This window comes from Sphaeramia orbicularis, chromosome 2 (assembly GCF_902148855.1).
Source record: "Sphaeramia orbicularis chromosome 2, fSphaOr1.1, whole genome shotgun sequence".
Taxonomy (NCBI): domain Eukaryota; kingdom Metazoa; phylum Chordata; class Actinopteri; order Kurtiformes; family Apogonidae; genus Sphaeramia; species Sphaeramia orbicularis.
The window spans coordinates 15,321,484-15,339,987 of NC_043958.1; the positions used below are offsets into that span (position 1 = coordinate 15,321,484).

Consider the following 18,504-nt stretch of genomic DNA (forward strand, 5'->3'; position numbering starts at 1 on the left):
GTTAAACTGAAGTAAGACTTTTTTTTTTTTTTTTTTCACTTTTTGGCCAGGCTGTGTCTGAGAGAGTTAATGTTCTTAATAGATAATGGAAACACATTTCTTCCGGACATTAACTCACTGGACTGATGTGTTGTTTCCCCAGTGTCTTCCTGATAATCCCCATGAAGTGCAGAGACATGGCTGATTATAGCATCAGGTCATGTGGATTGATGAGGAGACTAAATTATTCCTTGGTTATCCTTTGATTTTACACATGAAAAGAGCTGGAAGCAGTTACACATTAGAGCCCTGCGTAAATGCAGCCCTTAGCGCCACCTTCTGACAACACTACGTAACCTACTTTTGTCGTTCCAAGAAAATTGATGGAAATCCACCTAATTTGCATTTTCTTTTTCCTTTTTTTCTTTTCCGTGACATTTCAAAAGTTCATTTCAAATTCACTCGACAATTAAATGGTGGCGCGGCTTATGACAAACTATTTCAACAACAGGGGAAAAAAAAAATAATAGCGGCATCATGGAGTGTGTTACCAGCCAACCAGCCCAAATAGCCCCAAGACTTAACAACAACTCAATTAAAATGCCCATAAAAGGAAGCGATCTTTACAATTAGACGAGTGACAAACTCATTAGAGTTTAACCAAACCAACTAACGCCATAAAAGGGGTCTTGAGCTCCTTTTAAACAGAGGGAACCAAAATGAGCCCTTTTCCTTCCCTCTGGGAGGCTTATGCTGAGTCTCTCGTCCCAGAGTTGTTCTTTTGCTCTTACAATGGCATTATTCCCCCGTCTCATCTTGTGACCCCTGTGTCGCTTGTTCTGCTGTAAAGCCTTTTCTCCTAATTAGAGAAGTCCTTTCCCTTGTCTCTCACCTACTGCTGTCTTACCACCATTATCCCCCAACCCCCTTTTTTTTTTCTTTTTATTTCCCTCCCATCTCCCTTGTCTCCTGAGCCTGCTTTATGTCTTTTTTCATTTCCTCTGTATGGCTCGTTTCTTTGTTGTTGTTGTTTCTCCTTGCCGCTTTCCCCTCACTCGACCTAATCATTCTAAACTGCTGCATTACTATTCACCACATGGCTGTTTATCTCATTACATCCAAACACACAGCCTCTTTGTAAATTTCAGGCTCCCCTCCTCTCTTGGTCCATCGCGATCGATATGGCAATGTTACGGCACCTTGCTCCGCCATAGCTCGACGGTACATGAGTCTTCCATTAGCGGCTAAAGCCTCGACAACTAATAGAGTTTTGAACGTAAGGTATCAGGTAGAAATGGGTATTATTCTATGCGTGTATATTCCTGAGCAGAGGAAAAAGAATAGGACAGAATATGCTCTGGCACTGTTTAGAGTGTGAAAATGGAATATAGATCGGGAAAATAAAAAAGTAGATTAGTACAAGGACAGTACTGAGTGGTGGAATAACAGTAGACACAAATGCAAGATGTACTGTATGTAAATGGCAAATGCATTACCACCATTATTAGTGAAGAAAAGAGCTTTTAACCTTTAGGCGTGCCTTAAGCTGAGTTCTCCACAGAAGGATCCATTTGTGCACTTTCAGTTCCTCATTTATTTGAGGTATTAAGCCAGAGATGACTGTGTAAAGTGTAAGGAAATCCAGACCAGTGTGACACATGCTGCTTCTCCACTGCCCCAAGTAATAAGAGCCCAGGCCTGCAAAAGGCTTTTTCCTGTGACCTGTGAAAATAGAAGCTTCTTGTGCTTGGAAATTGCAGTGTGCTCTGTATTTTAGGGATGGTCTGTTTGGGAACATGATGGTGGAAATGGAACCCTTTTTTCCTTCAAAGCCACCTGTGGGGTTGTTTTTTGACCATTGAGTGAAGCTAAAAAAGGAGGAGGAGGTTGCAAAGAGGGGATGGGAGCAGAGAGAAGCTATGTTTAAGGTAGAGCATGACTTTAAAATCCTGAAGTCAGTGTGCTGAGTTGAATCTGGAGTGTAAAAAAAAAAAGAAAAAAAAAAGACTTTCTAGGTGGAACAGCAGGTTGGAGAATTGTGCAGCATTGGCTGAGGTTTGCATTTTCTCTCAAAGTGCCTTTTAGTTTCTTAATGTTTCAGCAGTGTTAATGTTTCTTCTCATCCTCTTGTCTCTACAGGACTCCCCTAATAGCAGCTGGCATTATTGGCGGCCTATTTATCATCGTCATTCTGGCGCTCAGCGTGGCTGTTTATGTCCGACGCAAAAGCATCAAGAAGAAGAGGGCCTTGCGGCGTTTTTTGGAAACAGAGGTGAGAGGGCGAAGGTTGGAATGAGTGGAGAGGATTTTAAAATCAATTTCTACAGGACACAAAGTTTACAAAGTTTTGTTTTCCTGATACTCTCTAGTGTACTCTGGAGGCAGTTAAATAGCTGTCGGAAAAAAAAACACTGGCGCTCAAAAACTTCGATTTTTTTTTTGATACTGTTACTTGTACAGTTTCCTTTCTCATCTAATGTAACATTTTAAATGCTAGATTTTCAACATGTCTTCACACCTAAATAACAGAATAGTCACTCAAATCAAAACTAAATATACATGTGAAATTTACAGGCGCAAATTGACATGAATAGAGTTTGAAAAAAATATATAGTTGTTGCATTTAGGCTGCAACAATGTCATCATTTGGTAGTGGTAGACAGAAACACTGGCTAGAATTAAGAGAGTATTATAGTTTTGTCTAAGATTAGACAAATTTACCTTCGGCTGGAAAATAGCACCCACATTTGCCTCCTGTTGATTTGTGTTTGAGCAGCTGTATTCATTCCAAACCAAAAGGTTTGTCCTAATTTAACATCATCATCTGACAAGGATCACAGTTTTTTCCATGCCACAATATAATGCACGTTTGTGTCCGTTCGATCGATGTTGCAGCACAGGAGGGCATTTGTACGGATTTTCCTCAGCCTTCACAGGCCCGATTGCTGCCAAATTCGCCAAATGAACAGAAACATTACCTGACTATCTACTAGGCACAATTTTATGTCCGTATTCAAATGTTGTGAGGTATGTTGGGCGATTTTAATAGGGTCCAGCTCACCACAGACCAGGTCCCAGCTCACCACAGACCAGTTCCCAGCTCACCTCAGACAAGGTCCCAGCTCACCACAGACCAGTTCCCAGCTCACCTCAGACAAGGTCCCAGCTCACCACAGACCAGGTCCCAGCTCACCTCAGACAAGGTCCCAGCTCACCACAGACCAGGTCCCAGCTCACCTCAGACAAGGTCCCAGCTCACCTCAGACAAGGTCCCAGCTCACCACAGACCGAGTCCCAGCTCACCTCGGACCAAGTCCGAGCTCACCACAGACCTTCACAGGCCCGATTGCCGCCAAACTTGCCAAATGAATACAAACATTACCTGACTACCTACAAGGCAGAAGTTTATGTCCGTATTCAAATGTTGTGAGGTATGCTGGGCGATTTTAGCCTCTCATGCTATCGTACAATGGCACCACGGGTACAATGCTGCTAGTTAATATAATTGCCCCATTGTCACAACAGATACATACACACCAATTATTTTAATCCCCCATAAAAATTGACCAGCATTGTTGTTTTTATAGTGAAGTCACATAACATATTTAAGATTCAATACCAAAACTATGGTAGCCCAGTAGTTTTCTGTTCGTACCTTATTCAGTTTTCTCATCCCTAGAAAATCCAACTTTACTGCCTAACTGGTCACCAGCTGAACCAGTAGTGCCAGGCCTTCGATAACCAGTACTGCCTAAAGTGACAGCATGTATATAGTGCTGTTCTAACTTACCAATCCTCAGAGTGCTTCACAATTCATTCATATATTCACATGCTCACCAGTGGCGGCAGAGCTGCCAACTTGGGAATTCAGTGTCTAGCCCAAGGACCCTTTGACATATTAATGAGAGGAGCTGGGGATCAAACCGCCAACCCTGCACTTTGTGGACAACCTACTCTACCCTTTGAGCCACCGCTGCGCCAGTGAAGCTCAGCAGATTTTAATAGAAAATAATTCCTACATTTTTACAAAAAAAATGCATCATTAACTGTGAAAAAAGATAGTATTTACCAGATATGTCTGACTTTCACTTGCACTGGTGTAACATTCTACACAGAGGGATAATCAATACAGAATTAATTCAGATACATAACACCAACTGAAACAATGTAAATCAATATAGGATATGTACAATATATGCAGTAGAATCTTAAATTAATCATATAGTTCCCGTCACATGACCCCAAAGTTAACTTTAACTTGGCCACCACCTTGTTTTTTGTACTAGCTGTCAGGTCAAACTGGACTTCCCATTAGGGGTGGGTTATTGCAACTTGATTTCACTTTAAAACTGTGCAGATGTGAAACGTTAAATGTTTAGCTGTTATGTTTTTAGCTCAGTCATTTTTCAAATCTTATCCTGTTATGAAATGACATACCAGAATGATATAGGACAAGATCATGTCCAGCCACTACAAAAACTACATATATGTATAACATTTGCAACAAAATACGGCAGCATTAACAAATGTAGCATGCATGAACAATGACATTGGTGCTGAATTTAGCCTTTGGCCATCTCATGGCTGAGGTTTTGCTCTTAATTAGGGGTTGGAGTTGGAGGGAAAAAGATAAAGACAATGAAATGATATCACAATCATTACTGTGCACAGTTACTGTTAGGGTTAGGAATAAGGGTTGGAGAAAGAGAAAAAATAATAATTAAACCATTTTGTGGTTTCCATAGTGTCCATACCAAGTATTGTCCCTCTTTCTTCAGCTGACTTTAATTTCATCCTGGCCTTATTCACATGACCACATGAGGAACCCCTTCTACCACTGTGGCTGCTCACATGTCACCATAAGCATGAACAAAACGAAGCCAAGTTAGCCAAGTCTAGCAGGACCGTCTCCTGACCAGCAGGTGTGGATCTGGTTCTACCTGGTTTTTCAGCCAGGATCCTTAAGTAATTTGTCTGTTCTTTGCTTGGCCTTTGCTTGAAAGTTGCTCTGCACTTTAACAGATGGATGCCAACCCAACTCAACTTATAAGCAAACCTTGAAACATTAAACCTTGGCGATGGTACTTAGCCAAACCACGCGGTGCACAAGAGGTTTTAAAATTATGCATGGCTGCCATCGCCCATCGATCTGGCCTTGAAGAGGGTTCATTTCTGGGAAGCATTAGACAGTGGAGCAGACTTAATATTCAATGGAGAAAGTGGATGATGGAGGTGTAGGGGAGTGCAGGGTTTATGTGCATTCATGCTCTGGTTCATCACCTTTGTGTTGCTACATGCACAAAGACACTTCCCCACTCTGTTCCCTATGCATGGCCCAGGAGTTGTGTCATCACCGCAGGTCCGCTGAGCGGCCTTGCCTATCGGAGTGAGGCAGGCTGCTTGTCACCGTGCATTAGTATAATTTACAGGTAGACGCAGCAGTGTTATAGACAGCTGTCAGGCCGGAGACAGGAATCTGAGGAGGGCGGCCTTGGGCACTTTCTGCCTCGTCCCGACCACACACATCCATCTTAATCAGGCAGGCCTTGTTCCGACAGCCTTTTGACCGCGAGGGAAGTCTTCAGTCCAAGCAGATTCGCTAATGTACTGTCACAGAGAAGGAGGGGACACTGTTGACCCCTTTTACATCTCCTCCCATAAAGTAGTCACGAGCGATTTTAGCTCCTGTGATGCTGGACTCCAGTGAAATATAGCCATCACAGTCGATTTTCTCCTCCTCCAAGGAGACCTAATTGCATGTAAAAGTCATTAGATGTAATAAAATCTTTAACACCTGTGGTAGATCAGCCTCCAGGTTCGAGCTATCACTTATTTAATAGAAGATCATAGGTTCTGTTCTGACAGCGGCCCATCTGTATGAATATCAGGAACCATGTAGTGATTCTGAGCCTGTTCTGTCTGTTGAGGTCAGTCATCGCGGCAGCATTCGCCAAAGGCATAAAGTGGATCCAGAATAACAACACAGTGGACTGCATCAGTATCTCCCAGTCCTGGTCAGAGGCCGCAAGGAGGAAGAAAACATAATCTGCCCCACATTGTTTTATGACTTACTGGTTATAGTTATTTGGTGTCAATTTAAGGACACTTTCATGTACAGTACAAAAGTATTGGCAACACTTTATATCATGGAACACATTAAACATTAACTGGTTTGGTTTTATACATATGTATTAGTTGCACAGTGACTTCATTAGTCTTCATAAAACTCCTATTAATACAGTTTGGCCTCAATAATGTCCCATCAACTTCCTGACTTACTACCAAGATGCTGTATTTGGATTATTATTATATTTAGAATATAGTAATTCTCTATATAGAATATATTTCTCATTCTAGAGGTGAATTATTGTGGCAAAACTGTCACTTAATGGTTTAAATGTTGATATTATTGCCATAATGGTTTATAATGGCTAATTATAACCCAATATGCCACAAGTACATCAGATAAAAGCAACTACTTAATGGTTAATATGTGAACCTTAATGTAAGTCTGTCTGTGCATGTCTAGGCAGGTTATGGTAACAGGGTGGAAAAAAAGATTTTCCCAAAACCAAAAAAGTAAGAAAATGGATGACAAACATAGAACCTCAAGAAGGATGGACATCACTGTATTTGTTCTTTTAACGGAGTGGAAATGTGACCTGCCGTTTTCTAGGAATACAATCTCAAGCGTCATTAGTTGACTAAATACAGAGAACAAGATGAGTCCCAGGGAGATGAGAGGAAAGAAACAGGCCACACAGGTACAAAGTGTTTCTCATACAACCAAGAAGGCTGCTGATGTTCAAAATGAAGTTAGGTGGTGAATTAGTTAAATACTGAAGCCAATTGTATTTTTAACCATATTCGTTTTTCTCCCATTAGAAAAGATTTATGGAAATGACACATACAGCGAAAACTAATTGAATTTTACCTATTTTTACACTTGCTCAAGGTTGTTTTTGTTAATTTATTAAAAGCTAATACACTTGTTTTGGATATGTTCATATGACTGATCAGCTGTTTCCTCTGCGTCTTCTGGGATATTCCCATAAAGAATACTAAGTAGACAGATCCAACTATTCTTCTGTATCTAAAACAGCAACTCGATGAACTACTTCTACTTCTCTGTTTATAGCAGTCGTGTATATTGTAGCTTATACCACCACCTTCTGACCACATTATGCACCATGCATTATTTAATTTGGTTTTTACTACTTTTTGTCAAATATCAAAAGTTTGCCTCAAAATCATTGTCCTTGTTGTTGGAAACATAACTTGTGGCACAACAGATTAGTGAACAATCAGGTGACATTTTTGTTCAGTTATGTTCCAGCTCTTTGAGAACTTGAACTTGGGAGTGGCCGTATGCCAGTTTGAGTTTGATACCCTCGCTTTGAGCTGAAACATGTGGGCGTGACTTTAAAAAACAGCCAGATTTTGTGAAAATCAAGCTACAGAAAAGTCCAACTGCCTCATAAGCAGCGCCTTAAGGAAGCATAACATACCTGAGTGTGTTGCCAGCTCTGGTTTTTAAAGGCATCAGTTTCTTTACTCCACACCAGGATTCAAATTCTTCCCTTGAAAATATGGATACTTGCATTGACACTGCATGCATAAACACAGATATTTCCTTCTCCCCTCCCTGTTCCTTTTCCATTTAAATGCTGCCGACTTTCTCATCTCTCACCACCCCGGCATATTGAAAACCTGCACTCCTTGCAGTCTGTATCGTGCCTTCCACAGGCTCTTTCTTGGCTGATGAAACTGCACGATAGGCTTTGGGCGGCTGGCTGAATGTGGATTCTCTATTCAAACGAATAATAGAGCCGAGTCTGCGTCTGTGAATGGAGATCAGGCTTGTCTGGATGAGGGATTTCAGGGACAGCGAAGGCTCAGGGACTCCCCTCTCTCACTCCTGTATCTGCCACAGCTTTTTAAACAGAGAGCTCACCTCTTGTGTCAGACAGGAAGGAGATGCCTCCAGTCCTTGCTGTCAAAACGTGATCTGAGCGCTCACGCTGCATTTCCATATCAAGGACACGTGTGAAGGCTCTTCAGCTGTGTTGACTTGCAAAACACACTGGCATTTCATTTTTTTGATTGTTTCCTTTGTTTGACTATTCTCCATCTCTGCCTCTTTGCATCCTCACCTTCTTCTTTTCGTTTTTGATCTCTTTTTGTCTGTCTCCTTTGTGAACAGGCACCTTCTTTTCAGCTCTCTCTTTCTTGTACTTTCCCTTTTCTCTCACCTTGAGAGAAAAAACAGAGGCTACTTAAAAAAAAAAAAAAAATCGCTCACTGTGCCGCCTTTTGAAGAAGCCCCCTGAAAACAAATTGCTTTTTCGCAGGGAGAGGCGGTACAAACAGCAGCAGAGTCCCCTCACTGTTACAGCATGACCCCAGGCCTCGACCTTTGACCCCGGTCCAATGAAGCAGGACTAATACGCTTGGAATCGCCCTCACCTCCTTCTCCCGCCGGCCCTCTTTCAGCTGTTTTGTACAGAAGTGGGCCATGTGAGTTTTTCAGCACCACAGGCCATGGACAGCTCTCATGCTGCTTACATGCCCTCCTCCGCTCCCCTTACAAGAAAGATTTCAGCACTCACGGGAGGTGGACAGCTCCCACGGCTCAGCCCGGGGCCAGATGACTGAGCGCCGGCCCAGGGACGTCATTACAAATGCATGATTCACAGTCCAGACATTGTTCAAACTCACTAAACCTGATACTAAATTTAGGTTAAAATAAGAGTAATTCTAGACACCGTATGCAGTACTGTGCAAAAGTTTTAGGCGGCCTTTAGATTTGTTGTTTTTGCAGCATTGAATTGAACATGCATATTTATTTCTCAGTATCTTTTCTTCAGAAACAACAAGAAAATACAGAAAATATGTGCACAGCCTTAAAAGATGCCCAAAAACAGAACTAAATAGGTTCTAATGGTTAAAGTCAGTGTTTAGTGTGACCTCTGACCCCATGATAAGAAGCAGCAACAACTGTTAGAAACATCTGGCATGTGTTGAATGAAACCTAGAATAAAAAGTCAGAAAGTGAATGCCAAAAATGTAATATTATTTGAATATTAGGACTAAAGACATGCTAAGTGTGAAAGGAAGGTCACACTAAATAGGACCACTTTGGTTTATAGAAGCTGTTTTTTTCTCTGAAACATTTGTTTTTACTGCTTTAAATACTTCATTGTAGTAGGTACAGCAGTAAAAACAAAAGTGGTCATATTTAGTGTGACCTTCCTTTTACACTGTAATAAAAAATCCTAAAGTCCACATGTATTTGACTTAATTTGTAAAGGAACGTCTTCAACAGGGTTCCCACTCTTTCCCTGAAATTATTTTTCAGGACATTTTCAGCCGCTGCACAGACAAGTTCCACGTCATACACTAATCCATTCCCCTGACCCCCTCATTCTTTGGAAGTGTTCTTTTCTACAGTTGTAACTTGCATTTACCCAGATTGTGTCCATGTTTATTACTCTGACATTTGATGTGCAATTTATCCATGAAAAATAATTATGACAAATGTAGCATAGAATAATGCAAACACACCCACAGATTACAGTTTAGCACTTCAATAGCCTGACAAACTGGAGTTACAATGTTCAACTGGACAATTCCCAACTCCACTCTCTCTTCTCTCTTACTTTCTCTCCTGTACTTCCTCTAAAAATATTTGTACATTTTCAGTAAATCACTGAAAATCTGTTTCCTTTGTTTCATCTTAGTTTATGCACACATGGTCATAAGGCAGGGGGAGGATAAATAATTATCCAGGACAACTTAACTGTTTCCTTTTTTCTCATTTTCCATGTTTTCAATGACTGGAAAATTGGTCAGTCAGTTTCCAGGACATGTGGGAACCCTGTTCAAGTTTCCGTTTACCACATAGCTAAAACCCAATCTGAACTACATCAAATGTTACCTTAACTCTTAAATTGGTCACCCGTGACCTGGTGGATGTTAAGTGGTTTAAAGACTTGGAGGAATCTGGGGGATTCTTGTCCGTAAAGGGCAAGGGCACAAGCTTAATCCAACTACACCACTTATCTACAATACAAAGACCCATAGGGGCGGAGGACTACAGGAAAACCTCTGTCCAGCACCGCAATGCACAGATATATCCACCAATGCCAATGAACATTTTCCTGTGCAAAGATGATCTGGTGTTGTGTCTTATTATGTCGACAGTGTGTCCAGAAGTAATGTCGACTCCCCTGTGTTCAAAGGCATCTGCATTTCAAGGGATGTAAATTCCTCCCAGTAGAATGGCGGGATGCTGTATTGACGTAAAAGGTTGTTGTTTTAATGCTCAGGCTGTAGTAAAGGAGAGGCGAGTTGAGTTTGTGCGGAGCTGGACCCACTAACACAGAGAATGAATGACCTTGCATGCTGATGGGCATTCTCTCCTGCTGTTATGCACAAATTGCTTTAATGAGCTCACTCAGTGTCATTGCGGTTTCTTCAGCCCAGCATGGGAAGGTCTTAACTCTTTCAACCAGATGAACCAAATTGAGGAAGGAATGGGGATTTTAGAGAGTTCCTCTGACCCCATTTGCTTTCTACCAGGCTTTTTAGCTGAACATTAAACTAATGTAACTTTACTAAACGTAGCATTCAAATGACCTTTCTATGGAAATCGCAGTGCATTTAGCTTGTTGTGTATTAAGAATACACATTGCACAAAAGCAGGCAGAGTATTAAAGATAACACCATGTTCTTTCAGTGCAATTTGTGGGTTCTTAGAAGTAGTAACTATCAAAAGTGGCTTATTCATGGACATACAGGTAGTCTATTAGAGCAGATAAATATATGGCTGATTTTTATTGACAGTTGTTCCTTGAGTTGAGAGAACAGCAGCAGATTTGATTCATTCTGTCTGATGTTAGTAAAAGAAGCATTAATACAGAAGTTAACATTCAACTTGTGATTATTATTATTATTATTATTATTATTATTTATTAACTTTTTATCTTATGTTGAAGACCACTGAAACCTGGACCTCATTTTATTTGTCATTGAGTAAATGGCAGTGAAAATTGCAGAAAATACAAGATACAGATAAAACACCATTTTTAAAAAAGTATACAAAGTTAATAAAAGATACAAAGTTCACTTAAAGTGGTCGGACAGAGGATTAGAAGTTTTTGATCAGTGGTTGAAACTCACTGAGGGGCACCAGAATGTTAGAGTTTGCTGTGTTTTATAAAAAAAGATCTAGCAAAGTTCAGTAAAAACATGTAATAACTCATGACTTCTGTAAAGTGGGCATGAAATTTTAAGTTCAGCTGTGCTATAGTTGCAATATAAAAATGAAAATATGATGAAACCTACCTTTAAAAGTTACACCAATATAGAATATCTGAAGTATACATTCACAAACTGACTGGACTTACAAGTTAAGTCTGCATGTGTAGGATTACTAAATATAGTTTTATAAATTAAAAAATGGCCGAGAATTGTTATTGGAGTACCTGTGTATTCACTTGTAGGTGTTGATCACAGTATAGTCACAGCACAAAATCTCCCTCATACATAATAATAATAATAATAATAATAATAATAATAATAACAAGCTTAGACACAAAGTAAATTACACTGAACCAGCTATTAATCCAATCAAATCTTCAAATACTACAATTATAAGTACTGTTACTACATAATTACTACATAGGTATAGCTTTGAAATATACTTCTGTACTTCTGAAATACAGTCGTTGTTTGCACAATGGTTTTATTTTACCTGACATAATTGACTCAACATCTGCAGCATTTTCTATATTAATGTGAGAATGTAATGTGGCTTTTAAAAGGGACACCCGCAGCTTCACGGCCCATGTTTATGTTTGCGGCTGCTGTTTACTTATTCAGTACAGAGTAATTCTGTGAATGTATTCTAGCTGGAGGCTTGAACATACTGCTTATTTGTCCAATGAAGCATTCGAATCCTCTTCACCGAGCCACCAGTGAAGCTCATTTGGCAAAGGCAGGGTGTATTATTAGCTGGTAAATAAAGTGAGTTAGGGAGAGCTCAGGAGAGATTTCTAGACCTCTACAACCCCCAATAACCCCCCCCCCCCACACACACACACACACACACACACACACACACCGCTCCTTGTGTCTTCTCCTCTCCTTGTTTACCCAGTTTCCTCCTCCTCATTTCTTCTCATCTCCTGGTTTCATCTCCTTTTATTTTCTTTCTTCATTTTTCACTTCTCTTTGTCTCCTCTCCTCTCCTCTCCTCTCCTCTCCTCTCCTCTCCTCTCCTCTCCTCTCCTCTCCTCTCCTCTCCTCTCCTCTCCTCTCCTCTCCTCTCCTCTCCTCTCCTCTCCTCTCCTCTCCTCTCCTCTCCTCTCCTCTCCTCTCCTCTCCTCTCCTCTCCTCTCCTCTCCTCTCCTCTCCAGTCTTACCCTAATGAAACAATAACAGCTACAGCCTGTCACCATCTGCTCTTACTCCTGCTCTGTCACCACCTCCCTGCGTCTCCTCTCTGCTTTCTCTTTCTAAATCACTCCATTCTCTCTCCGTCTCTTGCGTCCTGCAGCGTCACTTGTTTTCTTGTTATCCTTGCCGTGTATGTACTAACACATTCGTGCAAATACCGCTCATTGTCCAAATACCAGTCTACTATGGTGGGTATAATGGAGGCCTGATGTCCTGGTTAAAGTACATTATTTGACAGGTTTTATGTAAATGAAAAGGCATACCCTTAAATCTAAATACATGCGAGTTTTCAGTAATGTTAACTGCCATGCTGTTTACCTCAACATAAATCCATACCAATGAGGGACATCTCAACTGAAAGGATGATGTGGTATTAGATAATGCATATGTCAGTGGGATGTACAGAACATCAGCCAGTCGATTCAACCAAACAGCCCAGAGTTGATAACAAATTAATAGTATTTATATTGCACACTGTACACTCAGCATTATTGATATTTTGAGGGCGCCCATGTAAATGTGCAGACAGTAATGACTCATATTTAAAGCAGTATTGCACATTAATTAAATTAATTAGACATTAAGTATTAATCATTTGAGAATATTATATAAAAACCCAGAAGCTCAGCCATTTCTGAATGTGTTACTGTGTGTGTGTTTTTTTTTTTTTTTTTTTTAATTCACCATGTTTAAACTGAACTTCACACAGGAATACAAGAACACAGTGCTAACTGATCCATGACATCTGCATACATGGATTTTTTTTAGCTGTGCTCAGTCACCTGTTTCCATACACATTAACATGTGCCCTGGATACAGTAGACACAGTAAAGATGGCCAAGACAAAAAAATTTACTTAAAGGTAGATCTAATATCCCATTGAATATTCTATGCATGGACAACAGTTTGCCTGTTGTTGATGTCAGTTCCAGCTCCCTGCTCCTAATGTGCTAATGCTAAGTACTGCTTTTACTAGTATGGATAAAATGCTGAAACCAAATTTTTCTACAGGGATAATAAAGTGAGTTGACCTATTTATTTTTTTATTTTTATTTTTTAAAGCAGCACCACTTTCCTTTGAGTATGATCTCTGATTTCTGAAATTTTCATGTTCGCTCTCCAGAATAACATTGTTTGTTGCTGCAAAATATTACAAATCTCTCATCATTTTGTTTTCTTGTCAGTCATCTGATTAGCGTCATCTGGTTTCAGTCGTCGTGTTAATTTCTGCATATGTTGTTGACTGGTTTAAGGAGCCATTTTCTGAAACCATAATACCCAGTTACTTTTCTCTCAATAGGCAAAGTCAATGACATCATCAGTAATGGATATCAGTAGATTTTGTGATGGATGCAGGTATATGCTGTTCTCTGATGGCTCTTACTACATATAAAATCCTATGCAAAAGTCCTAGTGCAACATTAGTTTTTTTAGTTTAGTATAGTTATAATGATCACACATATTTGTTTGTCCCTGTATTTAGATCCAGTCTTATACATGTGAAGTATGGACAACAGGAAAAACAAACATTTCAATGAAAAACCAGCTTGTATAAACGAAAGTAGTCATATTTACTGTGACCTCCTTTTCCACTTACATGTCTTTAACCCTTTTGTTCAGACAATATGATATTTATTGCATTAATTTTCTGATGTTTTATACCAGATTTCATTCAACACATGTCAGATGTTTCTGTTTGTGCTTATTCTTGCCATGGGGTCAGGGGTCATACTAAATAGTGACTTTATTCTTTGGACCCCATTTAGTTCAGTTTTTGGTGTGTCTCTTTCGACTGCGCACATATTTCCTGTATTTTTTTAGTGTATGTGAAGAAAAGAGAATGAGAAATAAATATATATGCTCATTTCAGCCCTGAAAGTAAAGCCTGAGGTGAAATAAGACTTTTGCACTGTACTCTAAATCAGAGTTTGGACCAATTACAGTAAATTTGGTATTTGATGGGAAAGGACAATACTTTGAAGCTATATTAACTGAACATTTCAGTTTTATTACATTTGGTTCTGTTTAGACTTTAGCAGCACTTGGTTTAGTAAAGGATGGTCCACAAATAAGTAAAAAAAATCCATTCAGTGATTTGAATATCCTGAAAGTCCTGATCTTTCCTTCCATTTCAACCACCTCCAGCCTGTTGAGGAAAGGCAAAAAAACAAAAAACAAAACCGTGGTTGTGTAGTGACAGATTCCATTCAGCCTGTTTATAATAAGGTGTTCAAGATTTCCATAATCATACAATAGCAGCATTTCAATTTTGTGACTGGGTGAAATTTCCTTGAAGTTAGTTTCAGTTGTTTCTTTGTTGAATTTCAGAGTTCATTGTTGTCCTTAGAAACAACAAGCTTTGGCACTTTCAGTCATGTCACATGGTCTTCATCAGCTGACACTTCACCCAGTTGTGTTGGCATTTTCTTTCCTTCATCTCAATCTCCCCCACCCCCCTCTTTGTAGTATTTATCCCTAATTCTCTCTGGTGCCTTCAGGCCGGGCCATAACAACAGCCATTAGATGACATGTCATTGCCGAGCTCCTGGCAATGTCATCCATCCTTTGGACCGGCCTGGCTATTGTAGCGCCAGACCCTATTGTGCTGATGGTTTTATATCACATTGAATAAGTGCTTGTATGGCTGACCGACTGATATATGGTCTCATTATATTGTTTGATAGCCGTGGTCGAGCAGGGTGATTATGCCGCTGATAAAGCGCGTTGAATGAGGGACCCGATAGGCTGATAGGCTCATTAAGACATGTATTGATTACATGCATTGATTCCTACGTGAGTGTTCTGTCATCTGCTGGGCATGTTGTGAGTGTTTATGTCTATCTGTGTGGTGTGGATGTTGAGATGATATTTGCATGTATTGTCAGATATATGTGAGTGAGTGTATGTTTCCTGGCAGCGTGTGGAACTCCTCCTTCTTCCTGGCTTAGACCTTTTCACTGCTCGGTTACAGGTGCCAACTCTTGCTCTTTATATTTAGTAGCTGAGGCTTTTGTTGAGGCCGAGTGGTGAAGTGGGTGGCCGGCCAGCTGCTGGGACGCTGTTCAGTGTCAGCTGTTACTGGCAGCCAGGCAGCGCGGGGGAGGCTTGTCATAACCTTGAATTGGAATTGTTTTGTATGTGCACAGCTGGTGTGCTGCTACTCTTTGTCGACTGTGATAGCAGCTGACACCAGACTGTGATTTGTTTAGGGGTGGGCATGCTGCGGTCCACGCTGCCAGTTCTGTCAGAACTTCACACCCCTGAATTATTTGTATTTCATAAAAACCACCCATATCAGGACGGGACAGCCACTGACTTGGCCACTTATTTATTTGCTGCAAATAAACCTTGCTTTTCACCTCATACTTCTTTTTCCAAGACTTGCTTTTTACTTATTATTTTAACCCTTTATAAGCAACACGTGTTTTAAAAATGTTGAAGGGGCTATGAAAAGTATTTCTAATTTCAGAGATTAAAACTTGACCGAAGAATATCATTACAGTGTTACGAATGAAGAACTCTGAAGTTGTGCCAAAGATGATAATGTATTAGATTTTAGAGAAATGAACTTGATAGAAAAATTCTGAGATACCATCTAAGAATCAAGACATAGTCAATGGATTTTGGAATCAGAAGGCTTTACTTGCGGCAAGGAGCCAAGTACATACAACAAGATGCAGCAGTTGACTGACTAACACCAGGAAGTCTAAGTTCATATGAAAGAATATGGATAATACAACCATTGGTCCAAGTGTCCAAACATAATGACATTGATCAAGTTCACCATTGGCTTAGGTATCCAAAACACAGTGACGCATGGGTTCAGTGACTGCGTTTGTACTCTTCTCCCACCTCCTCTATGGCCTGATATCCCCAAGGGCAACAGACCGCTCTGGCCCCGAACTGGAACCATAAGACAGAAAACATGTAGATAGAGAAGAAATGGTAGACATGTCCTGGGTGTTTTCGTACAGGACATGTCATGATGACCCATCCACGACTCGTGCTCTGAACACCTGGTATTTACAGAGAATAGTCTCATATCATATTTCTCCAACAGAACTAAATACAGATGGATCAGGGGGATTTATGTGACCACGAGAGGGAGTAGTGAGTCACTGTACCGGTCTACCTTGGTGAGGAAAACTAACGCCACGTGGCCTTTGATCAAAATGTCAGAAAGTAATGAGATGAGAACCGCTAAGAAACAACGTGTAGAGTCAAAGAAAGTGACAAAAAAACTGTGATGATTCCAAACAGCTGTTGACAATACAAACCATACAGAAAATGGTGATTTGTGGTTTTACTGTGGCTGTTTTCTGTCTAAAACAGAGCTAAATTAATAGTGCTATAATGTAAACTATCAGCTGCCATTTTTTACACTTCACACAAGCCAAATGAAAAGGGAAAAATATTTTACTAATGAGTATAAATGAGTATGAAACATTACATCTGTTTTCTTTATTAGTTGTCCAGATTTCAATAGCTGTGCTTCCATCCTATACTTACTCTGAGGTTCATTCTAAGAAAACGCTTATGAAAATATCAAAATGAGGAATAACTTTCATTTGACACATGTTTGAGGTGTTTTTGCCTCATTTAAAAAAGTTGTTGATACCATATAATTCGCGATGGAAATTATTTTTTGAATACATTTTACTTGCAGACATAACAACTCACATGACTGATCAGGTCTACATCCTCTAATCCATTTATTTAAGTCAGGTGTAATGTGTCCTCCACCACCTTCTGACAACATGAAGCAGTATAGTTGAACCACTTCTAGCAGGTTCAGAGAAATATATATAAATTACTTGATTGATAGTTTTCATTTCTGACTTGTCAGAGTTCCATTCTGATTTGCTTGACATCTTTGTGGTTTCTCACAGACTTTAGACTTAATGTTCTGTTGTTGTGCTGGTGACTTCATACAAGTCCAGTTACATCGATTTGTTGGGTTTGTCTGTTTCTTCTGTAACATGGTTCAATGTGTTTGACAGGGGGGAGGGGGTCCTTATAAATAATATGATAGAAAACACTTGATACTGACTTATAAAAGAGCTCAGCATTAGCAATGATAGAAAGCTATTTGCAGGTGTTTCTTTACTTTAAAAGTTAAATAGAACAAACTCACCCTGCTGCACACTCCAAACAGCTCCAGTGTCATGTTTTTAACATTCAGATCCAAGAGTGAGGGGTTAAGAAATATTTTGACTTACAGCAGAAGGAAAGCGTGCTTCAGTTTTTCAGTAGTTTCACAACAAAAGCAGTTGCCTGTAAGGAATGCCTGTGATGTGTTTTGGCAATCGTTCCTGTAAAAAGAAGTAGCAAGACAGATGAATAGTGTAATTATTATGTGTGTATTTGTGTGTTTGCAGCTCGTGGAGCCCCTGACCCCCAGTGGAACAGCTCCCAATCAGGCTCAGCTGCGGATCTTGAAAGAGACTGAACTAAAGAGGGTCAAGATTCTCGGTTCGGGAGCTTTTGGAACCGTTTACAAGGTCAGTGAGTGTGTATCTGTTGTACAATACATAACCTGGTTTCAGATGTGAGGCCTCGACATTAAAAATCAAACACAAGTCTTGGCTAAATGGGGAAGACAACACTTTTTCCGAGTAAACCAAGTCCGCCTGTCAACCTAAACAATTGGCATAAAGCTTTTCCTTTTGTAACAGCGTTTGCTAACAGACATGAGCCCAGGGCGACTCAAGGACCTGGAACAGAAACCTCTGTTTGCTTGCCAACTCCACTGCCCTTGGCAAAATTATTCATACTACCCTGAAACTCAGCAAACCCTTTGAATAAATACTGCATTCTCTCCACTAGCAGCTCTAAACTCCTCTCTATTCCAGTATTGATGGCCCTGTTTAATTTTATAGCTGTATTTTATTACAGTTAATCTGCACACATAGGCTGCCATCAATTTACAACCGTATTTTCCTCCACAGCTCCTTGATCATGGCAGAAGGTTCCTTTTAGGCACCATACAGTGACTAGAAAAGTTATGCATAATGAGTCTGAAGGCTAATTTGACAAAAAGTTATAAGCTGACTTGCAGAAGACTGT

General features: G+C 40.1%; 1 protein-coding gene across 1 annotated transcript in view; it reads left to right on the plus strand.

Moving 5' to 3' along the window:
• The window catches only part of LOC115434306 (receptor tyrosine-protein kinase erbB-4-like), a 458,688-nt gene that overhangs the window by 369,797 nt on the left and 70,387 nt on the right, over positions 1–18,504 (plus strand). Inside the window, exons 17-18 of the mRNA XM_030156187.1 lie at positions 2,119–2,251; positions 17,817–17,939. Of these exons, the coding sequence (XP_030012047.1) occupies positions 2,119–2,251; positions 17,817–17,939 (256 nt within the window). The remainder of the gene's footprint in view (positions 1–2,118; positions 2,252–17,816; positions 17,940–18,504) is intronic.